At 49.6% G+C, this 23,939-nt stretch overlaps 2 protein-coding genes across 7 annotated transcripts in view; one reads left to right on the top strand and one right to left on the bottom strand.

The window, feature by feature from the left end:
• Slc66a2 (solute carrier family 66 member 2) overlaps positions 1–1,719 on the top strand; it is a 39,181-nt gene extending 37,462 nt beyond the window's left edge. For 3 of the 4 annotated variants that reach the window (XM_050165033.1, XM_050165034.1, XM_050165032.1), the window contains one exon: positions 607–1,719. In XM_050165033.1, coding sequence (XP_050020990.1) covers positions 607–814 — 208 coding nt within the window. In that variant the 3' untranslated portion in view covers positions 815–1,719. The remainder of the gene's footprint in view (positions 1–606) is intronic. The other variant, XM_050165036.1, reaches the window with a different exon arrangement.
• Positions 1,720–4,484: 2,765 nt separating this feature from the next.
• Kcng2 (potassium voltage-gated channel modifier subfamily G member 2) overlaps positions 4,485–23,939 on the bottom strand; it is a 65,358-nt gene continuing 45,903 nt past the window's right edge. For all 3 annotated transcript variants that reach the window (XM_050165024.1, XM_050165025.1, XM_050165026.1), the window contains one exon: positions 4,485–5,545. In XM_050165024.1, the coding sequence (XP_050020981.1) occupies positions 4,766–5,545 (780 nt within the window). In that variant the 3' untranslated portion in view covers positions 4,485–4,765. The remainder of the gene's footprint in view (positions 5,546–23,939) is intronic.

The raw sequence follows: 23,939 nt of genomic DNA, 5'->3' as shown, positions 1-23,939 counted from the left end.
GACTGCCTGTGGTTTAAGTTAGTGCCACAGGTTCAGCTGCCAGGGAAGCTGGGTTTGTTTGCACCTATTATACAGCAAAACAGTTCCATTATATCTGTGTTATCTAATGCCATGGGAAGACAAGGGACGTGTGGGACAATAGTGGTCGTTTCTGTTTCTCTAATGGAAGAGTCTCTTGAGAGAAGGCCCCAGGGCAGCCGCCTTATACTTTGTGTCCTGCCTCTGCCTTCACCGTCCCCCCACATCCGTAGCACCCAGTATGGAAACCTACTGGGCCAGGCTAAAGACCCCTGAGGTCCTGGCCTCCCTGGGTACCAGCCTTTACTGCTCTCTGTGATTAAGCCATTCTGAAGGCCTGGCCAGAGCCATGGTATGACCCATGGGGGGTCAGAACACCCATGTCCTAGTGGGAGGTAGATTGTCCCCTCTCTCTGGGACCAGGGAAGAGTGCAAGGTGGTAGGGTGGACAGGCTTGGGTCAGGGGATCCCACCTCCTTCTGTGGTTCCCATTTCCTAATGTGCCCTAATCCTTTGGGCCACACAGCTGACCTCTATATATGTCCCTGTTCTTGGGTCAACACTGACTGCCCCTTTGTATTCTTACAGCCTGAAGATGGTGCTCATGTGGACAAGTGGTGACACCTTCAAGACAGCCTACTTCTTGCTCAACGGCGCACCTCTGCAGTTCTCAGTCTGTGGTCTACTACAGGTCATGGTGGACCTGGCTATCCTGGGGCAGGCCTATGCCTTTGCTCACCATCCCCAGAAGCCCGCCCCCCATGCAGTACACCCTGCTAGTGCCAAGGCTCTCTGAGGCATCTGAGGAAGACAAGGACATGCGACCAATCAGCCGTGGGTGCTGAGTGCCAACCTATGCTTCCGCATTAGGGAGGCTGGCCCTGCGCACTCCACAGATGAACAGGCCAGGTGTGGGCAGAGATATGAAGTTGAGTGCTTGTCCCAATAGCCTTCAGGTGGGAGACTCGGGGACAGTGGAGCTAGGGCTGGCTCTGGGGTGTTTTCAAGGTGATGGAAAAGGCAGGTGTCTTTCCCTACCTCCTTCAGACAAACACTGGCCTGACCCTGAAAGAGGTTCATGCAGCCGAGCAAGATGGCAGGCACAGCAACCCGCTGAGTCCCTTCTCTTAGCCAGTTTCCCTCAGCGAGTCTCGTCTCCTAGCAGGGCTTGTGGCGCGCTAGACAGTGTGCGGTCATAGCTGCTGGTGGCTTGTCTGTCCTCAAGCCCTGTTCTGCCCTTGTGTGCCACGGGTGCGTCTGCTGCACCCTGTGGAGATGGAAGTCACTGGCTTGACACTGGTCACTGTATTTTGCCCCTCTCTTTGCTCACCATGAGATCATGTATGCTTGGCAGCCCCGTGCTGACCTGGCTGGCTCCTGGGTCCAGAATGTTCTAGATGCTTCTGCATAACAGTTTCTTCTCTTCTGCTGGGCAGAAGGTCTTTTTGTGCACACAGTGATGCCATCCATCCACAGTCAGCACATTAGCTCTGATGGTCGTGGTGGCTCACCAGATGGCTGGAGAGGCCACACTGTGCATCTTCAAGCTTCCCTCAGATAGTCTAAGTGTGTGAGCAAGATTCTTGCTTACTCCCTGGCTTGTAAGATGTTTATTTAAAAAAAAAAATGAAGGGGGATGTCTGTAGTGGTAATTGCCTCCAAAGTAAATGCCATCAGTTGCAGGCCCAGCTGCTGAATGAACATGCTCCGTGTGGTGTCTCTTAAGTCAATAAATCGTATGTGGGTCTGGTAGGGAGGATGGAATCGCAGCAGACGCACAAGGCAGGAGGGGTGGGAGTTGTAGGGTAGTGGGTGGTGGTACCACCAATTTGTGTAGAAGGGTGACAGGCACTAATTTGGGGGGCGGGTGCTGGTACAGGATTGCACTGGGTTGAAGGACTCGTGGCCCTTAGGAACCTCAGTCCATGCATGACTGGGTGGATGAGGGCATCAGTCTGGCATTTAAGGATGTGGACTTGTGTCATGAAATGGACTCACATTGCCCTCCATGAAACTAGCTGAGGGTTCAGGTAACCCAGAGATGTACAGTCATGGCTGGGATTATGCTTTTCCAAGCTGTGGAAGTAGAAGGTTTGGGGGCCCACTCTGGACCAACAGTGAGGAAAGAGAAGCTCGGGAGTGAGGCACTGCCTGGGCTTGCTTCTGTTCTTTAGCCTGGTGGGGTGCCGGTAGACTTTGGGGTCATTGCCTGCATGGCGGAGGCTGCACCTCACCACAGCTCTGAACACACAAGCCCAGCTGGCTCTTGGGGTATGAGAAAGACCTGCTTTCTGCAGCCCCATCATTGCTGTGGTTGTGGTCACTGTAAGGATCGCAGGCACCGAGGATGCAGCCAGTGCATGGTGGTGTCTTGCCGAGTGTTTCCATATGGACTTCACCTACGTCCCAAGAGCACTGGTTGGAATCTGGGGAATACGTGTTCTCTGAAACCAAACAGGAAGCTGAGGCCACAGCATGTTCAGCCCTCTATCCTTCTGGGAAGTTTTTCAGGAGGTGGCGGAGTCTTTCTGGGTCTCTCTAGGCAGAGAAGCCCAGAGCAGGTGGTTTGCTAGCTCAAAGGAATGTGTCCGTCCCTGCCCACCATTCTCGACAGAGCTGGCTGTCACCCCATACCATATGGTAATTCAAGGTGGCTTCTGACGCCCCTGGTTGAGAGTCCTGTTGGCTACTGGCCAGAACGACAGTGGATCCCATGCTCATTCCTCATGGCTTCCCTGACTTCCAGGGGACCGCAACCTGAAGTTTCCTTTTGGGGTCTTCATGGAGGAAGTCAGTGTCTCTGTGTAGCCCAAGTCCATACTGTCCCTGGAGAAGAGACCCATCTTGAATGCCAGCCTGGTACAGGAGGTTCCCTTCTGGCTAGATCTCTGTCTACTGGTACCAAAATCCCTGTTGGGACCTAAGCAAGCCCAAAGCCATTGCTACAGGAAGGGCAGTTCACCTTGGAAGCCCCAGACCTGCCTCCAGTGTGTGTTCAAGGTCCACCCACGTTGCTACAGGTGCTAGGGAGGCAGGCCTGAGCCCAAGGTCCACTGGGTAGCTTCTAGCTCTACCCCCTCTTGGAGGAAGCTCTGGCCTTTCCACTCCCTGCATTTTCCCAGTTGCTTCAAAGGTGCCTTAAAAAAACTCTGTTAGCTTTGGCCTTGGTAGATGTGGGCCCGTTAGCAAGAAGAGACTCTGTTCTGTAGAGGGCTGCAATCACGGACTCGGCAAACCCCATGCTAGGCTCCAGGTTTCAGCCAGGCTTGGCCAGCCCCATCCTGAGCAGCTCTTTTCTCCATCTGAAAGCTGAGCATTCTTTTTGTCTCAAGGAGATTGTCCAAAGATTCCCGAGAAGCAGGAGAAGGTTGCCTTGTGTGGGTCACGGGCCTCCATCTCTTCCTTGGCCCTGGAGGGTTGCTACTGGCAAGACCAAGTTACCAGTTTGCTTCCCAGGCCTCTTATCACTCATATCCAGGGCCTTGACAGGTGAAGCCCATTTGTGTGCATGTCTGCTACCCCCTGCCACCCCTCCCCCACATCATAGGAAACCAACCCCCTTTTAGCTCTAGGAACCCCAGGCTCAGTGTGGATCCCACAGAACATAAATGATACCCGACTGAGAGGAACTCAGCTTTCTACTGTGAGGAAGGGCTAGCAACTTTTTATTTGGTTGCAGTAGATTCTTGCAAAGCCGGTGGTACAAGGGCCCCAAATGGACCTGTACTGAGCTCATATAGGGGCCTTGCTGGAAGCTACTTACTATGCAGTAGGCAGTGATGATGACCTGAAGACAGAGGATCTTCCCTCCTGATGGAGGAGGTCTATCTCAGGTATGGAGTGTGTGTGGTGCGGGTGGGGAATGTTGGTGAACATCTCATCCTCCTGCCTCCACTTCCCAGGTGTTGTGATTACAGGCAGGTGTGGGCTTGTTGGAAAGAGCGAAGCAAGTTCCATTTTCCTAGCCTCCACGGAGCAAAGAAAGGCCATGCTTCCTTGATCTATCAGTGTCCCAGCAAGAGCCTCCTAAGGGTGTCCTCACCATCTCCTCGAACTGCCCCTGTACCCCACTAGACCTGTCACCCGGGTTTTTGCTCTCACTTGAGGGAGACATTCCAATAGAAGAGAACATGCCCTGGAGACAGCCTTCCCACAGGCTAGCTGGGATGGCAGGGAAAGGGTTAAAAGGCCAGGCTGCAAACCCTGCAAACCGTGAGCAACCTGAAACCTGATTGGAATGGTGTGGAGGAACAGCGCTGAGTTCTCCTCTCTCTGCAAAAGAGCAGTTAGGCAGAACTGGGGGCTAAGTACCTCGTCAAACCTCTGCCCCATCACTTGGCAGGTGATGTGGACATGGGCTGTGTCGGGTGTCCTTTACATGGGATAGTGCCCACTGAGGGTCACATGGTAGATGTCACCCTCTGTTCTCTGGGGGGGGGGGCTGCCCTAGATTAGGGGTGGGGGGGTAGTTAGAGTGTCTGGTATTTGCTTCAGGCTTGGATTTTCTGGGACTCAATTATTTTTAATTAGCCATAGAAAATTTAAAACTGGAGGGAAAATAAAAAGCAGAGAAAGACCAGGCTGCTATATCCTCCAGGCTACGCGAAGCTCGGGGTTGCTTGGGGTGCCAGGCCGGCTGCAACGACATGCCAGACCAAGTTTGAGATTCCTGGGTCAGCAGACCCTTGGTGTCCTCCGAGGCTTTGGACCCCCCCTCCCTCCCAAGCTCTCAAGCAGAGCACTCGGTTCAGGGTCCCCTCCGGTTTGGTGAGCTCCCTGTTGTGCCTGCGCTCTCGGGGTCCTGCGAGTTGTCCTCGGTGGCGCTGGCCGAACGCGTGCTGTCGTCGCGTGTGCTGTCCTCACGCAGGACCGGCTCAGGGCTGGCCGCGCGCTGTTGCTGCTCCTTGAGCTCCGAGTAGGAGCGCGAGAAGGTGTGGAAGATGGAGGTGACCGGGAAGGCCATGAGTAGAATGCCGCTGAGGATGCTGCTCAGCGCCACCACCTGGCCGGGAAGGCTGCGCGGTACCATGTCTCCATAGCCCACGGTGGTCATGGAGATGACGGCCCACCAGTAGCTGGCCGGGACGCTGGAGAAGTCGCGGCGAGCGCCCAGCTCGCGCTCGGCCAGGTGCACGAGCGGCGCGAAGAGCGCCATGGCCACGCAGAGGAAGAGCAGCAGCAGTCCGAACTCGCGCGCGCAGCGGCGCACGGTGAGGCCCAGCGAGCGCAGTCCCAGCGAGTGCCGCGCCAGGCGCATCACGTAGAGCACGCGCAGCGCCCGCAGCAGCCGCAGCACCAGCCCCGCGCGCTCCAGCATCTTGCTGCCCGTGGGCCCTGCAGCCAGCCCCGCGAGCAGCGACACGTAGAAGGGCAGGATGGCCAGGATGTCGATGATGGCAAGCGGAGTCCGCAGGAAGGCGCACTTGCTTTCGGCCTGCAGAGAGCGCAGCAGGAACTCGAAGGAGAACCAGGCCACGCACACCGTCTCCAGCACGAACAGGTTGCGGCACTTCGAGGAGCACTCGCCCTGTGGAGGAGAGGGACACCCGGTTGGCAGACAGGTGGTGGCTACAAGGAAGTCAGTCAGGGATGCGGAATGTCACACAGACCCCGTGCCAGCGACATGTGGGAATGGGAAATACAGAATTTGACAGAAAAGCCCCCCCCCCCCCCCCCCCCCCCGCTCTTTTGAAGATTTAATTGACATCATTTCCGTACGTGGGGAATGAGCAGGGTGAGTCCGGGAAACTGGAAAGGTAGTTAAAACCTGGAACCACTGACCTCTGAGCACTTCTGATTTGATCGGTGAGATGTCTACAAATAGAGCTTTGGCATGAATAACCTAACGTTCCACTTTTGGACAAACGGGCCAAGGAGAGGAAAAGGAATCCCAGTGCACCCAAGAGGCGATAGAAATTAGAACGGGAGCACCAAAACGGGGCAGCGCTGAGAAGTCGGTTCCTGAAAAGATCGAAATCGACACATTTCATACCACTAGAACAGGAAATGCAGGCCGGGACACTGCTACTGCTACCAAGGAGGAAAAGGACAGAGGATACACTGTGAATAATGTGTCTGCGAGGTGGGTGATTTAGATTCAATGGGTGAATTCTAAAATGACAAGCAAAAACGAGTGTGCGAAGAAAAGAGGATCTGGACACACCTAGATAGAGCAAGCCTGGAGACGACAGACAGAGGCTGGTAGATTAATTTAGCAGTCTGCCCACACAGAAATCAGGGGTCCAGGCGCCTGTACACAGCGTTCAGCGTTCCAAGTGTTAAACACCAAGTCTTTACCATCCACGACAAGAGTGGAGGAAACACTGCTGAGTTCATTCTGTTGACCTTTCCACAAAACCCAGACACTGTGACCTTAAGAAAACTACAGAAACATAACTGTAAACAAGACCAGGCATGATGGTGCCCAGCTCTAACCTCCTCAACACTTGGGAAGAAGAAAGCAAGCAGGAGGATCAGGAGTTCAAGGCCATCCTCAACTATGCATCGATCTTGAAGGCCAGAGTCAGCTACACGAGACCATCTCAGAAACAAAAATGAGAACAACAATAAAAGGTTGAGCCGGGCGGTGGTGGCGCACGCCTTTAATCCCAGCACTCGGGAGGCAGAGGCAGGCAGATCTCTGTGAGTTCGAGACCAGCCTGGTCTACAGAGCTAGTCCCAGAACAGGCTCCAAAGCCACAGAGAAACCCTGTCTCGAAAAAAAAAAAAAAAAAAAAAACAATAAAAGGTTGAAGTGATAACAAACAGAACCCAGCAGTGGATAGAGGACTTAGAAACCATGATGGAAGGAGGGCCTTGGAGATGGCTCAGCAGGCAAATGCGTTTGCCACCAAGATTGATGACATGAATTTAATTCCTAAGACCCATATGGTGGAAGGAGAGAACCAGTTTCTGCAAGTGAATCTTCACCTGTGAGTCATGGCACACACATGCCACCCCCACCCCCCATAAATAGATACATGTAATAAGAAAAAAATACGATGGAGAAAGATTTTTTTGCTAAGGAAACAAGGTTGACTTAGCACCTGAAACTGGTTAATATAATTCGTAATAATAGGATCATTAAAAAGCAAGAGTAGACCCAGGTGATAGTGGCACACACCTCTAATCCCAGCACTCGGGAGGCAGAGGCAGGCAGATCTCTGTTCCAAGTCAGCCAGGGCAACACAGAGAAACCGTATCTCACCCCCCTCATTCCTTCCAAGTAAGACCAGATAATCAGGTCTGCCCTTGGTACTCCGAGCGAAGGAGTTCTGAAGATTCAAGCTAGGACAGTCAGACATAAAGAGGTAAAAATAAAAATAAATAAATTCAGTTTGGAAAGGAAGAAATAACATGACTTTGTGTATAGAAAAGCCCAAAGAATCCACTAAAATAAATGAACACAGTAAGGCTGAAACATTAATTCAGTAACATTGAAGGATATGAGATAATATACAAAAGTCAACTTTATCTATACAAACTTTCAACAAATAACCAGAAAATGAAATTTTTAAATCTTATTCACAATACCATGAAAGAAGGTATACACATAGCACACACACACTCACATACAGGCACAGACACACACTCTCATACACACATGCACACACACACACACATTTGGTGCCATGAGTTCTGAAGGACGGTCCACACAGTAAGAAAGAGTTTGCTGGTAACAGGTCAGTGAGAACATGGAGGAGCTGGAACTCATACACTGCCGATGGAGTACAGACTGGTCCAGTCACTCTGGAGAACATTCCGGCAGCTCCTCCGATGAGCAGTTACCATCAGACTCCACAGTTCCACGTGTGGGTCTCTGCTGGAGAAAGCATGTCCCCAGAGAACTCGTACAGGACTTTACACCAGGAGGCAAAATAACCCAAATGTGATTCTCTGGGCTGTGGAATGATCCTTTTGTACACTGTGAAGATTTTTCGCTGTGGTTGGTTTAATAAAGACACTGACCAATGGCTGGACAGGATAAAGTTAGGCAGGAGCCAAACAGAGTGATGGGAAGAAGGAAGGCCGAGTGGGACAGATGTCAGAGATGAAGAGAAGGCAGGACGTGTAGAAAATGAGGTAACAAGCCATGGCCACATGGCAAAGCATAGACAGAAATATGGGTCAATTTAAATAAGAGTTAGCTAGTAACAAGCCTGAACTATGGGTCGAGCATTTACAATTAAGTCTCTGCATCAGTTACTTGGGAGAGGCTTGTGGGACAGAACTTCTGCCTACATCTATGAATGAAGATAAAAGAAAATGTCTGTTCATATGATGACCTATTCTGAATCATAAACGGACACCATTGTAAGTGGACCCTGGAAATGTGCATGAGAGAAGCCAGGAACAAAAGACATACTCAATGGTTCATTTGTATTAAAAGTTCAAGTTAAGGAAGTCTACAGGAAAGTGGACTAGTGGCCACCAGGGGTTGGGGTTGAGGAGGCATGGTTAGGGGGACAAGGGGTTTGGGAGATAACGGGGTTTGGGGGACACAGGGTTTGGGGGACACAGGGCTTCATTTATGGTGATGGAACTACTTCTGAAAACCATGGACTAGAAGATACTTCAAATGTGTTAAATATACAGTATGTGAATTGTACCTCAATATTTTTACTAGAAATAGTCTCTAGGCAAACCTCAGTGTATGTGGCTAGCTGGGCTACAGAAAATAAGCAAATGGCTACAGGCAGAGGTTGGGTTGACATCTCACTGTTGGATACAACCTGGGCCTTAGAACTGCATTCATCAAACAGCCTAGAAGATGGTTATCTTGCCGGGAAATGGGGAAGACCTAGCTGGCCACACAGCCTCCAGGCTGCCACATTTTACCCATTCGTTTCTTACCCTACCACAGCTACCTCCAGCCCACAGGCCATCCTGGCTCAGAGCACTAGATTCTGTGCAATGGAATCTGTCACCAGGTCACCTCCACTATGGGGGAAATATCCACGGTGATGCTTGCCCCACGTAGGCTCTTGGTTTCAATCCCTACAAGCAGCCCCTGGGTCCGTGTGAGCATCCAGTGGACAGAGTGGTAAGGCCTGCAGCCTTCTGTCTCGAGTGGAACCTGCACTCAGAGGGGTCTGAGGCTTCAGTGGTCACCAGCAATGACTGACACCTGTGCACAGTGGGCCATGTGTGGGCGGGACACCCAGAGATGTGCAGGCCATCTTGTGCATGCAGGGTGGGACTCTGAACGATCACTAGTCTGAAAGGAATGCAGAGAGCCGGCATCCAAATTTCTCTGCTCAATTCTGCAAATCCTAGTTAGTCGCATGTAACTGGCCATCTGTGTCTAAAGGTACTGTGTGCAGAGTCCTTTGTCTTGTCCACTCCTGCAGTCATGGGCTGCTGGGACCCTCATCTTAACCTACAGATTAACCTGCATTGACCTGTATCCTGCTGTGTGACTGGAGAGGCCATCCCTGGGCTCTCATTCCTGCTAATGTGGAGAGCAGTGGAGGCTGCACTCAGGCTGGGGAAAGAGTTCCGGCTCTGGTCCACAGTCTTAGCCACTGCTGCCTGCTGCTGCCAAAGTCCCTACTTCGAGTCTAGCCTCAGCCTTGGTCAAGGAAACTCCGATACATATTTCAGAAAGGACAGTGGATGTTTACAGAGGTCTCCTGTCCATCTTTGTCTCAGTGTTCCCATCCCTGTGTTGCTTGGGTAGCTTTGACCAGGTCCCGCACATGGAATCTGAATTGGGCAGTTTGGCCTCACAGACATTACCCTAAGGGCATGGCTGCTGTCACAGAGTGGGAACAAAGAAACCCTGTGACCCACAAAACAGGGAGTACCAGGGCCCAGAACATACCCACTATTGGCCTGTATGGGAGGCTATGGGAGAAAGACCCAGATGCTGCCACCCAGGGATCCAGCGCAACCTCCCTGGCTAGAAGTTACCGGGTAGAGCCAAGGATGGTGGTATCTTCAAGGCCGAGGTTAGTGTAAGGGAGCAGTTTCTGGAACTTTCAACCCAGAAGGCAGAGCCTGATTCATCATGACATGACGTATCTGCCCTACTTGGCCAAAAGCAGGTCAGGAATACGGATACACTCATCCTCGATTGCCCCTGGAGAGCTTCCCCGTGAAATTTTATTTGACATCTGCAAGTACTTTTCCTCATTGGAGCTCTGATTGTTCTGCAAGCTGTAATGTCCCTGTGCAGTGTTAAGATGGGAAGGCCTGAGGGTTGGAAGGAGTCCCCACCACAGTCAAGAGTCCCTGGAGCAGCACACACGCAGTGTCCAGGAGGAGGCAGCATGGCCAGCTCTGTGACCAGCACTTGCCACACTCCAGACTACCCAGGAGCTGCAGCCGCATCCAGCTTCCATGAAGCAAATATAGCAATACAGGAAGTTCCAGATTCTAGATTCCTCTTTCTCTGGACTAACAGTGGCCACTAGGCTACAGTCCTACCTTTGATCTATCTCTAGAACCCTCCTCTTCCCTTCAAGGCTAGCTCCTTTCCGGGGAGACCAGGACAGAGCTCTGCACGAAGAAGCCGGGTCCTAGGTTGAGGAGCCCAAAAGTTTCTCGCTGAAGATGAATCTGAAAGTGACGGAAAGCTGTTTGCTCTGGTAAGCATAGGCGGCCACATCTGGAAGGGTGAGCGTAGATGTGTCTATTTTTAGGGCCTATTCATTTGTACACCAGGAAGAGATTCTTAGGGGACCAGGAAAGGGGACTTAGAAGAGCTGTGAGGATCCTGAGGGACTAGAGAGGCCTTGGAGCATGTGGTAATGTTGGGGAACCAGAATGTGGGTCCTGGGGGACAGGAGATAATCGGGGGGATCAGGAAAAGGATCATGGGAAACAGGAGGGAGTCTGGGGGGCAAGGGGTTCTGAAAGTCTAGGAATAGGGTCCTGGGGAACAGGAGGGTGTTCTTGGGGGACTAGGAGGAGTTTCTTTTCCACAAAGAGGAGCAGGAAGAAGCAATGGTCAGACCTTGGGCCTTTTGTACAGGAGACAGGCTTGGGGTGAAAAGAGATGAGACTTTGGTGGCCATCTGGATGCAGCTCCAGCCAAACAGGTCACACCTGGTCCTCACTCAGCCACTCAGCTGGGGGTGGGGCTTCCCCCAGTTGCAGCCTGGTACAGTAGAACTCTCACAACACCTGACTCTCCTGGGCAAACCAGGGGCTACTGGCTAGCCAGTGCGATCAATGTGTGGGCCATATAGCAATGACTATTTCCTCTTCTTTCCTCTGCCTGGCTTGTCTGCTCGGACTCTGGAAGCACTAACCGTGTTTGACTATTTGGTCCCATGATAAACCCCCTTTCCCAGAAAATACACTGTGGGCCTTTTTCTTTTTTCTTTCTTTCTTTTCTATTTTTTTTATTAACTGATTGGCCTAGTATCTGAGGCTTCTTATTAATTCTTTTTTTTCTTTTCTTTTTTTAATTAATTAATTAATTAATTTTTAAATTTATTTATTTATTAAAGATTTCTGTCTCTTCCCCACCACCGCCTCCCATATCCCTCCCCCTCCCCCAATCAACTCCCCCTCTCTCATCAGCCCTAAGAGCAGACCGGGTTCCCTGCCCTGTGGGGAGTCCAAGGACCTCCCACCTCCTTCCAGGTCTAGTAAGGTGAACATCCAAACTGCCTAGGCTCCCACAAAGCCAGTATGTGCAGTAGGATCAAAACCCAGTGTGTGGGCCTTTTTCTACGACAGCTTCTTAGTTACTCAAGGCTTAGGAAACCAAGGTCAGCTGCCTCCCAGGGAAGCGGCTCAGTGGAAAGTCAGAGACTGGACACCCATGAGAACATGGGAGGCAAATGTCTACTCCGGCCCCATTTCCCTCTGTAGGTAAGAATCCTGGAGCTGAATTCGCGTTTGGTGCATTTCACTAAGAATCATCCACAACTACCAAAAACAGAAACAACCCCCTCCCCAGACCTCAACCACTTACAAAACCAAACCTGCTGGGAATGCCCCGGGTTCACACACCAGGGGTTCTCTAGGGTTGCTGGATGTGAGATGTAGCTTCACAGGACAGACACATTCCTTGTCCATTAGACATTTCTGAGCTGTTGTTCCTTTAGTCTACCCATTCTCTATTACACATGGGTCAGCTGGGCCTGAGGCTAAGGCTTTAGAGTCTGGGTCGTCCAGCTGAGGTCTAGAACGCCAGACAAAATATACAGCGGCAAAAACTCTGCTCAGGTAAATTTCAAACATGGTCAAACACTGTCCACTTTGATCTGGACATTCCCTTTGGGGACGAGACTCTTAGGGAACATTAGAAAGGGGTCCAGAGTCTTCTGCATAAGGAGAACCCCACACGTCAAGAGTGCAATTCTGTGAACTGAGATGGTACACCAAGGCGCCTCCCAGGAGGACGGTTCATAAGGTCCCACCCAACACAGATTTCTCAGGGCTGGCTGTTCCTCCGAGGCGTGCTGACCCTGACTGCTCCAGGTAAATTGACTGATCCCTTTATATGACGGTGCCAGTGTATACCCACCGCCCACATGTGCACGCGCATTTGCAAATAAAGCTGGCGAGATCGGTAATGAGTCAGTCTCCGGGGGCCCTTTGCTTTTCTTTTGGGTGAGTCTCTCGGGTAGATGGCTGGATCAGAGCATGTCAGGATCAGAGCACACTACTACAGCCATGCCCCTGCCTCTCCATGGAGGGCCGGGAACTCCAGTGCTCTGCAGCCTCGTGAGCACTTGTTCCCGATTGCTGTTTCCAGTCACGGTCCACTACACATCTGCTCATTCTCTCTCCCTCTCTCTGCCCTTACACAGTGCGTGAGCTCACAAATCGTTTAGTTTGTATAGCCCTGGTAGCTGGCGGAGCCCATCCTCTTCTCGGGTGTTGTCGTCTGTACGTATTCTCTGCCTGAAATCTTTTGTTCCCTTTAAGATGGGCTTTCTTACAGCTGAGTCTGCACAGGCTCGTCATATGGTCTAATTGCAAGTCTTTTGTCAGATCTGTGATTTGCAAACATTTTCCCCAGCCCAAGCGCTGCCTTTTCATTCCCTTAGCAATCTTTCACGGGCAAAGTGTTTAACTTGAATGAAATGCAATTTACCAATTTTCCTTCTGTAGAAAAGCTTTTGATACAGGATCTGAAAGCTCCAATCCAGACAAGCAAAGACTGCCTCTTGGGTTGTACTGTAGAAGTTCTATACTTTACATTTCATGTTTATAGCTATGGTCCATTTTGAGCTTAATTTAAAAAATAAATAAATAAAATATAAGGCAAGAGGCTGGAGGGATGGTCCAGTGGTTAAATGGCTCGGGGCTTTTCCATGGGACCCAGGTTCAGTTCCTAGTGTACATACACCATTCACAACCATTTGTAACTCCAATCCCAGGGGCTCTGATGCCCTCTTCTGGTCTTCTCGGGCATGGCAAGCACATGACTCACAGATACAGGCAAAACCAAAAATCCAGTTGACCTTTTGCATGCCTGTCTGCGCTCTGTGCTGACTGCAGGTCTTACCACTCACAGTGTCACAGAGTCTAACTGCGGCTTTGTAGTAAATCCTAAAGTTAAGAGGTATGACTCTTCAGTCCTTAAAAACGGCTTCTCTCGGGCTGGAGATGGCTCAGCCATTAAAGGCTAAGCTCAAAACAAATAAACTAACAAAAAATGGCTCCTCTATTTGCCCACAAATATTTTATGAATCAGCTTGCTGATATTTGCAAAAAAGAAACAAAAAAAAAAAAAAAACAAAAACCCAAACAGGTTTGAATGTGAGTTTACAGATCCTAGCACTCAGCTGGGGTGAGTCCCATAGCACCTCATCTCCCAAAGTACCCCTGCCCACTTTGGTAATGGATATCTCGCATCAGTGATATACTTCTCTCTCTCCAGAATCTCACAAATCCCAGGTTGTCCTAGAGCTTTTAACCTTCCTGCTATTACTTTTCATGTGTCAGAATTATCAGTATGTGTATTAACCCGTCTGTTTTGTAACTTTGGGCACATAGAAAACCCACACACACCTCAACAGACTCCTAGCTCCCTGCCAGGTCTGTTGATGTTCAGTGCAGGGCTGAATAGTACTTAAAAAAAAAAAAAAACAGTTTCTATGTGTTCATTGCTGGGTTGTGGTCGTACAGCTGGGTTGTGGTCGTACAGCTGGGTCCCGACCCAGTCACTTGTTCTACAGACTTTCTGTGGATTTCTCGGCTCTTGGATCACAAGCTCTCCATTTTCTTGCTTCAATGTTCAAAGGAGAGTATCTAGCAGATCATAGCCTGGGAATGAGAGAGGGAGCGAGCACTCTATCCTTCATGTTCACCTGTCCCTGTAAAGACTGGAAATTACCCAGAAGACTGAACTGACTAAGGCAGGCAATGGTCTACTTTTTCTCTCATAAGATGTGATGTTTTATGACTTTATTCTAAAACTGCTTGGCTTTCTTTAAGTCCTGGTGCTTTTTTTTTTTTTTTTTTTTTTTTTTTTTTTTTTTTTTTTTTTTTTTTTTTTTTTTTTTTTGTAAATGTGCCAGCACATCAGCCGGCAGATGCTCTGTTTCATTCTTTCCTTCCCTCTCCTTCCTCCCCTTTCCTCCCTCCTCCTCTTCCTGCATGGTACTGGGGATTGAACCTTTGCACTGGACACTGAGATAGATACATTCCTAGTCCTTTATTTTTGTGATAGGGTCTCACTTAAGTGACTAAAGATAGGCTTGAATTTTCCCTCCTCCTTTTACAGTACCCTAAATAGTAGGGTTACAGGAATGTGGCATTGTGACTGGTCTTTTTTTTTTTTTTCCAGGAGATAGCACCTGCCTGGACCTCCGGCCTCTCCTTCCAGCTCTGGATTCCTGTTTCCTACACAAGATGTTTCCCTCACTGGCCATTTTGTTGAAGCACACCCTCCAGCAGTTTAAAAACAGTGTGTGTGTGTGTGGGGTAGATTCCTTTTAGATTTTGCACATCTAGAAATGTCTTTCTTCTGTCTTGACACGGTTACTCATTTTGCTTGTGGAATGCAGAGTAGGAAACAATTCTCTCTCCAAATGCTGAAGACGCCCACCAGGCCCCAGCTTTTGCCTCCGCCGTTGAATTGCAGTATTCGCATTAATAAACAAAACTCAAGCGCGTGGCCCACACATGCCACATCTGAGCAACTCTGTGCCCAGCATAGCAATCAGAAAAGAACGTGACTAATGTACCCATCCTGGTAGCAGAGGAAAGAAATAAGAAGTCCGGGCTGGCTCACAACTAGTAAACAGGACAGGCACACTTTGGAAAGACAAATGCTCTGGAGAGCAAGGCCTATAGACCTGGGGCTCGTGTTCGCGCTGGTCTCACTCACTTTCCAGTGAAAGGAAAAGATGGGGTCAATTCGATGGCGGTGGAACGTCAATCAGCCTCGGGGCAGGTGTGCCACTGAGCTACACTAACGTGCCGGCCCACGCAGGCTCACTTTTGCCCCTGCGTTTGTCTCGTGTGACTGAGAATGAGTGGCAGCAGCTTGCCAAGGAGCTATCTTCTACCTGTGCGTCTCACTCTGTGCAAATTAAACACAGCCAGCGGACGAGGAGGCAGGGGGAGCCAAGGAAGACAGATGTACCGTAAGTCTGTCTTCCTTGGTGCGTGACTAAATTCTTCCATGTACCTCTGACTCCAGCTTGCACACCGCCTGGACTTCCTCCCAGCACGTCAGCAGTCCAACCATCTGCTTCAGGTCACAAGGTAGAATAGTCTGCAGGACCACCCGGCCTCCTGCAGCCAGCAGCCAGCAGTCTTAACTTGGTGCTGTCCACAGGCGGACACGAGGAAGGCTGAGACCACAGCCGAACACACTCTTGTTAATGACCATGCTGATTGTACCTTCTGTCTCAGAAGAGCTGGAACAAGGCGCTTGTTAGCTCATCTCACCGACTCTAGATTTGACTTTGAACTCATTGGAGGTTTATTCTTCTTAATTACCTCTGGAACAGAGCTCCCGTAGTCAGATTTGGTCAAGCAGGAAAGTAGCAGAGGAAAATCCACTCAGGAGAAGCTCTTCTTTCAAAGCATCACCGCAGTCATTTAAGCAGAAATATTGAGTGGCTGGTTTCCGAATCCGTGCTGCACGAGGCAGGCTGTCAGTCCTCCCTCCTGACAACACTGTTAACTGGTTTGTGTTATGCTACATAAACAAATCCTTCAAGGGCCCTCGCCCCAAATATTGCGGGTTTCTTCTGAGAGATGAGGCAAGCACCTGAGGTTGGGGATTTCCAGCATCGTGAACAGGCACACGAAGCCTGTCCGTGTGCTTTCTGCAGCTGGGGGCTCGGCTGTACCCCTGGGAGTGTGGCAAGCCTGCCGTTCCCCAGCTTTGAGCCAGGCACCGAGGTTCCAGATAGATGGACAGACAGAATCAGCAGGCTACAGACAGACAGGGCGCAGAGTCCCAGATAGCGGATTAGATTACCCTCTGGTTTAACAACGGCACAAAAATGCACAGGCACTGTTCTTCACTGAGCTGTTGATTTTAGCGGCTTCCTGAAGGCCATGCCCCACAACTGCAGCTGTTTGGGGACTAGGGTGGGCTTGCTGCTCTGGGCCTGGCTCAGCCCAGTGAGCACTTTGAAGCAGGTGGGTTGGTTTGAATCAATTAACTACAATTACTAGGAATCTCTCTCTCATTAAATTTTTTACCGACTACAAACAATGCACCAGAGACATCCTAAACACACAAAGCCCATCGCTTCTTAGGCAGAGCTTCCAGAAATAGGTTTTCTGTTTTTATTATTTATTTATTTTTATTAAATCCAGGGCTTCCCACATGCTAGGCCAACACTCGAACACTGAACTAGGCAGATCCCCCGGTCTCAGAAGTGGTCTTCCTACTGGAGACTCACTCTTTTCTCCTCTGGATAGGCTCAGCTGTGAAATCCCCCTCTTCTGCATTCATTCACTGTTTGCTAAAGACCCATTTCCAAAGACCTCACACACACCAGTGTGCACAAGTATTGGCGTCTCTGCCAATCCTAAAGGAAGACACTCTCCATCATTGAAGGGGAGGTGCTAGCCTGTTTACTACCGAGATCTGGGCACTGCTAACCTTCATAGCAGGCTCCCAGGTATCGGATCCTCCTCCCTGAGACATCATTTTTCTTATGAATGTACTTGAGTTTATTCTATATGAACATTATTAGCCTATAGTCACATACATTGTAGTTTTATTACCTTTATGGTTTCTGGCTTTCCTGTGGAGGCTAAAATGATTTCCCCCACACCCATGAGACTGGGTATATTAACTTACATTTTCTTTTACTAATTACATGGGTTTTGTTTTTTTTCCCCCATAGTCTCTAACATATTTGGAATTTATTTAAATATCTTTCAGGCTAGTGGTGGTGGTACTTTAATCCCAGCACTCAGGAGGCAGAGGCAAGTGGATCTCTGAGTTCAAGGCCAGCCTGGTCTACAGAACCCAGGACAGCCACAACTGTTACACGGAGAAACTCTGTCTTGAAACAAACTAACAACAAACAAATACCCAAACAACAACAACAACAACACCTTTCAGGAAGCATCTATTCAGGTGACCACTCACAGAAGTGGGAAGGCTTCACCTCGTACACTAAGTTGCCACACAGATTTGCCTGTTTCTGTGTGTGATCTTCTCCAAATTGCCAGAGTGAGCATGCTGTCGTTACTAAGCATATGTTTGCTTCATTTTACTTATTGCACTTTCCAATGTGTTTCTTACTGAGAACATATTTAATTTTGCATCTAGTATTTCTAAGAGCTGTTACTAAGTATGTAACTGTTTAATTTTATTTATACTATGTTCCTGTATCCGGTAAGTATAGGAACTGGGAAATATTAGGATGATGTCCCCCAAGATTCCTGCCTTCCTTCCCGTGTCAATGCTGCTGTTAGGTAATTGTGTCCCCAGTAAGACTGTGGGAAAGATTGTGCTCTGCATAGCCAGGAACCCCTTTTTCTGTCTAGAAAGTGAGACCAAACATGTGCCAGGTTCCCATGAGTGAGACACACCACAGGGACAGAGCTGACTTCAGCTGAATCTCAGCCACAGCCACTAGTGAGCATGTGACCACCGTTCACAAACTCCAAGTCTAGGAAGTTGTTAGACACCAAGATCACCAGGCCTCCTGCTCATCTGTTTTCCTCATTCTTTACAGCTCATAGCTAGTTGAGCACATGCATTTCTCTAGGTCCCTAAGGACGTCCTGGAAGGTTCCAAGAACACTCACTGTGCTTGTGACAGCCAGCATAGTGCGTATGTATCAATTTGGGGAGCCACGTCTCCCATCTAAGAGCACAAGATGCTACACTCACTCGCTCTTTCTATGCCTCACCCTCATGTTGGCTTCTCTTTTGGACACACAGTCTTTCTTATAAGTCTGCTCCTAGGCACTTCACATTTTTATTCTAATACTGACCAGAACAGTTTTCTCACTATTTTTTTTAATACTCTGATATGCAGAGAAGTGACTGATTTTTTTCTGTTTATTTTTAAACAGTCATCTTGACAAATTCACTTATTTTGAATATATTTTTAGCTACTTGGATTTGCAGCAAAATCCATACAAAAGGTGACCATAGCCTGTGAGGAGGAAGCCCCTGCCCATTGTCAACAGGTGAATCTTCGGAATGCAATCACAGACCGAAGAGACAGAAACCAGAAAGGAACTAGTAAAACACTTCCTGCTCAAGGTACGTCCCAAGAACAGAAGGACCTGTCCCAAACTGGTGGAGTCAGAGGCAGTAACTTTGCTAATGCATGGTCAATGCTTATGCTGGATCATGTATACATACGACCAGTCTCAAGAGTACAAAGAGTAACGTTTACTTTTATCTAGTCATCCATATGTACCATTTAACATGCCATGTTAAAATGAAGAACTTATTTATGGCCCATATTAGGACTAATTAAAGACAAAACTAAATGTTAGGACCTCTAAGGCTAATGGAGTTGCTTCTAGTTTTCCTTGTTCAGCCCGCTGACCAGCAGTTACAGGCACACGGATGTCCACCGAGTCAAGTTCACGAATCATGCAGATCCAAGGCAAGCAAGGTCAGGAGCGTCTTACTCAGGACTGTAAGCAGAAGGGCACCAGTGGCCAGGGTCAAGTCGGCCCTCACCTGGTTTTAAAAGGCACAAGCAAATCTCTGTCGTGGGCGTGCACTGAGCTCAGTCAGTCTGGGACTGTCCAGGAGGTGCCCAGTAGGAGGAGGACACTGGGCCGGTGGAGCTTCAAGCTGAGGTGGGGTCTAAGTGACAGGAGAAGCTAGTTGGGGAGGGTGTGTCCATTGCAAGCGAGACCCAGGCAGAGGTACACATGTGGTCTATGGGAAAGCCCTGCAGCGTGCACAGGATCAAGGACCGACAACCACCTAAGGACAGTTGGCAAAGAAGGGCCAGCAATTTTCAAAGGAGCAATTAGCAGATAGATACGTAAAAACACGCTTATTGCCTAGTGATCAAGAGACTTAAACAGATAGGAGATAGTGCCTGAGACAGGTGAATATGGAGAAGGACCCCCTTCATTGGTTTGGTCTAGCAACCTGAGTGGACATATGGATGAATGGACCCCAGATCATTGATCTGACCTCTGAGGAGCAGCCTGTGGAGCTGCCACATGGCCCAGTCACAGCAGCGACATGCCACACGATCAAATCCCTCAAAGTCATCTGTGGACAAGAACAATCACCCCAGAGTCAGTTACAACCGTGAGGAGATGGGGAAGGGCAGCCACAAGGGAACACTTAACGTCGTATCCCCTGATGCTGTGCAGATAGACGCAGGGGTGTGCAGAGGGGGCTCTGGCCATGGTGCTGCGAGCCCAGCTGGCTGCCAGGCTGGGGGTGGGCTACCATTCTGGCAGGAAAGGGAAGTCATGAGGAGGGTGACTAACAGAAACCCATCAGCCTGGTTGTTCCTCTCAGTTAAATCTCTTTCTCTCTTTCTGTTACGGGAAGGCTTTGCATTTTAAAACTGTCTATAAAAACAAATGCTCATCTACAATAGTAATAATAATAATAATAATAATGATACCCACTCTGAGAGTCTGCATGTTCTCTAGGCTACAGGGAGACTAGTGAACGGAGACAGGTTAGGTACCAGGACCTGAGGTTCAGCTGCTTCCTCCAAGCTCTGTATATACTAGGTTTGTAACAGATGCTCCCATGGAGGTGGCAGGCTTATTTTTCAAGATGTCCAAGCCATGTTCAAGTGAGAAAACTCTGACTCCCAGGTTAAATGCTTTCTAGAGTGTGCTTCTGGGAAGGACAGGCTTTCCCTAGCAGACAGGAAACCCAGAGGACACAGGTTCACCTGGGTCTTTGCTATAGAGTCCCACTCCAAACCACAGCAGAGTTTTCCACAGTGCCTCACGGGGAATGGTTTTGGTTAAATGACCTAAGATGGCCAGGGCTAACTTGGTGAATTTTGACAGCTTCCCCTTTATGCGACACCCCAACATTTCAGGCTTAGCTGCTGTCAAAATCTTAATTCCAACTTCTCAAATACGTTCTCCAAATTGGGTGGCTGGCGCCTGATGAATTTACACTCGGGTGCACTGAGTTCTCTTAAAAATACAGCTCATCTGTCAAAATAATCCAGTCCTATTTCGGGGAATGCTGGGGGGCAATGAAATCACACACACTAGGAAAAAACTCTTCCATTTTCTCTCAGTTCCAATGAGTCCTTGGCATGGCAGCTGCGCTCACTGGCCAGTGTAGAGGACAGTGGGGCAAAATACCCTCTGCATTCTGAGATGGGTAACAAAAATGGGGTGTTGGGGCAGAACTGCTGCTCTTTGTGAGTTGAGCACGTCACCAGTGGAGGCAGAGGTTGTCCTGAATTGCCATCCTTATCTAGATTTGCCGTCTCTGCAGACCAAAAACCTTTGCCGTCTCTGCAGACCAACAACCTTCATGTCTGCAGAACAACAACCTTCGCTGTGACTGCAGATCAACAGCCTTCACCGTGTCTGCAGACCAACAACTTTTGCTTGTTATCAGAACCTTTTGGAGCCAGACGGGGTGCGGCAATGTTGCCCACTATAAAGGGCTGGGGCCCCATACCACACAAAGTCCCTCTGACGTGCTACCGCTGCCCTTTGAGGTATGTTTGTATCCTTGTGGGTAGAAGTCCTACCCACAAGGACTAACGAGTCCGCTAGTTCTCTTACTGAATCTCATCTCTTTGGAAAATCTACATTTGATGGATGGAGGATTGGAGGATCTAGAGGAGAAATAAATGTTTAAAGTCCCACAACAGTCAGAATCGGGATTTAGAGGCTGCTGAAGAGGTGGCTTGGTGGTTAAGAGCATTTGCTGTTCTTCTAGAAGACCCCAGTTCAGTTCCTAGCATCTACACCAGGCAGGTCATAACTGTCTGCAACTCCAGCTCCAGGGGATCCAACACCTCTGGCTTCCACATGCAGTCTCAGTCTCTCTCAGTCTCTCTCTCTCTCTCTCTCTCTCTCTCTCTCTCTCTCTCTCTCTCGTGCACATGCACACACACACACACATACATGTGCACACACTTGCATGCAGACATGCAGCACGCACGCACACACACACTTGAAATTAATTTAAAAAAAAAAGAAAAGGCAATTAGTGTAAGGATTTAACCAGTGTCCAGTTTGACTCTTCCGATGACAGATGAAAGACCTTGGGCAGATAACGAAGGGAGGAGTTAGCTCTTGCAGTTTCTCTCCTAGGCTCTTAGATACATCTTTAACATTTTTTTTTTCAAACTAAGGCAAAAATCCAAAACACAAATCTAAATTTTCTATGCTAAATTTGTGTAGGAAGCCTAGAAAAACAAATGCCCTAACTTTATCTTTAGCTGGTGTCCAGCAAACTGACCAGGCCCCACTATTCCCACACCTCTGAAAGGGCCCACAGGGCCTCCCATGGAAACGAGCGGCAATCTTGGCCATGGGCTCCCACCCCGACTGTCAGCAGTGGGGTGGACCATGACAGCAAAGGGGGCTGCCCTGAACAGGGCACAAAGCCACCCACCATGCCCACTTCATAGTGCCAGTAACTTAAAGAACAATCCATAGTTTTCCAGAAGGGAAGTGCAAACAGACCTGCTCAGATCCCTGACTTCGGCTCTACATTTTGCTGACTCACTTTGTAACACCCCTGCTGGTTTACTGATAGGTAGATTTGCAACCGGGCAGGAAAGCCAATTAAACACGCTACTGGTTGGACAGGGGATTTGGAGTCTAGAGCTAACTGACTTGACCACACAGTGGTTCTGTAGTACCCCAACCGCAGGCAAGGCCAATTCCCTACCCTTAACCTCCCAGGCTCCCGTGGTTTTGAATGTGACAGGACCTGGTGACATTCCCTAGGGCAGGTGCCCAAGCAGAGGTGCAGGGCCATAGTCTGTCACTGTCAGTGATGGTAAGGCTCCTGGGCAGGTTATGTCTTTTCTCTCAGCAAAGAGCAATTAGGCTTCCTTTTCTTAGGTTCACAGCTACCTGATTAAGACAATCCCCACCTGCGCCAACTGCACTGCAAACATCTTGCTACTCCACTCGAGACATCCAGCTGCCTGACTCTAGCCGCACTCAAAGCCATCTGTCCTACATTCTTCTGCCCTTGTTGGCTGGGAAGGATGGCCTTAGAGCCTCTTGGGGAATGTGGAAAAAAATAAAACATGCTTCTGGCCATGCTGGGACAATGGAAGGAGCCTTGATGTTGAGGCTCCAGAGTATAGCTCTGTGCCACATGTAACAGGGCCACTTTCATGCCAATGTGGACGGGAAGGCCAGCACTGAAGCTTCCATGACCACTCCCTGGAGATGACCCTCCTCCAGCCTCCAACCTCGTATCCCTTGAAACCAGTTGGAGGTTCCCTAGACATGATCCCCAGGCAGGGACACAAAGGCACAGTATGTCTGAGCTGGTACTAGGAGTGCAGTTTGTCACCCAGCAAGGCTCTTGTGGCGTCCCCGTGAATGGAGAACCTCCAGTTAGAAACACCAGGGTGGACATGGGCCGAAAGCTGGAGCTCAGGTGATGGGGAAATTTGTGTGTACTGGATAGACTCTGGCGTGGCTGGAGGTTGGTCAGACGTAACTCCAGATGTGCCTGTGAGGGTGTCTAGATAAAATGGTGCAAAACAGATGTTCCTCCCCTGTAACTGGCCTTGCCCGGTCATATGGAATCATGAATGACATAGAAGGCCTCCCTCCCGGGTGACCGAGAGTCCTAAGTGACTGTGGGGCCAGGACCTCATCTGCTCTAAGCCTTGCCTAGGCCCTCTGGGTCTCCTGCAGAAGCTGCAGATCTAGGACAGCTCAGCCAGAGACTGTCTGCATTGAGTCCTCACATGGAACCCTATGCACACGGACATCCTTTTTCTGGGGAACTCTAACTGGCCCAAAGACCGCTAAGCCCTCAGCCTGCCAGAAGGTGGCAGGGCTTTGTGTTTGCTGGAGCGTATCTGCGCGGCAGACACTTCTGTCACCTGCTTTCCAGGCTGCGCAGGAACAACCCCAGTGAATTCGAAGCTGAGATCCCAGGCATGAAATCCATAGCTCATTAAACGAGCTTTAATTTAATCATGTGACCAAAAGGAAATACTGGCTGGCACAGTCACACAGCTCAGCGCCAAAGGAAATGATGGAGTTTTGAAAAGCACCCGGCACCCCATGGGCCTTCTACAGCGACAGGCTGTTCTCAGGCAGGCTGGCAAGGACAGCCCGTCCCCGCTGTGCGCCAAGGCCCAGGCAGGCGCTCAGCTCTGTCTCCAGGCAACACAGCAGCCACCGCCACGGAGAAGGAACTTTGCAGCTCTCCGTTGGCATAAATTTGTCTCTGCACCATCTCTCCACACATTTGAATCGCTCAAAAGAGAAACTGCAACGTACCATCCTGGCCCAAAGCCTGCCCCTGTGCGTTTCCTACCAACAAGAGCGCCTTCAACCCCAGAGAAGAGCACACTTCCATGGTTAGCT

Source organism: Alexandromys fortis, unplaced genomic scaffold, assembly GCF_014885135.2.
Source record: "Alexandromys fortis isolate MF-2015 unplaced genomic scaffold, M_Fortis_MF-2015_v1.1 scaffold_160, whole genome shotgun sequence".
In the NCBI taxonomy this organism is placed as follows: domain Eukaryota; kingdom Metazoa; phylum Chordata; class Mammalia; order Rodentia; family Cricetidae; genus Alexandromys; species Alexandromys fortis.
The sequence above is the reverse complement of the archived record's forward strand: the minus strand, read 5'-3'. Positions and strand labels throughout refer to the sequence as shown.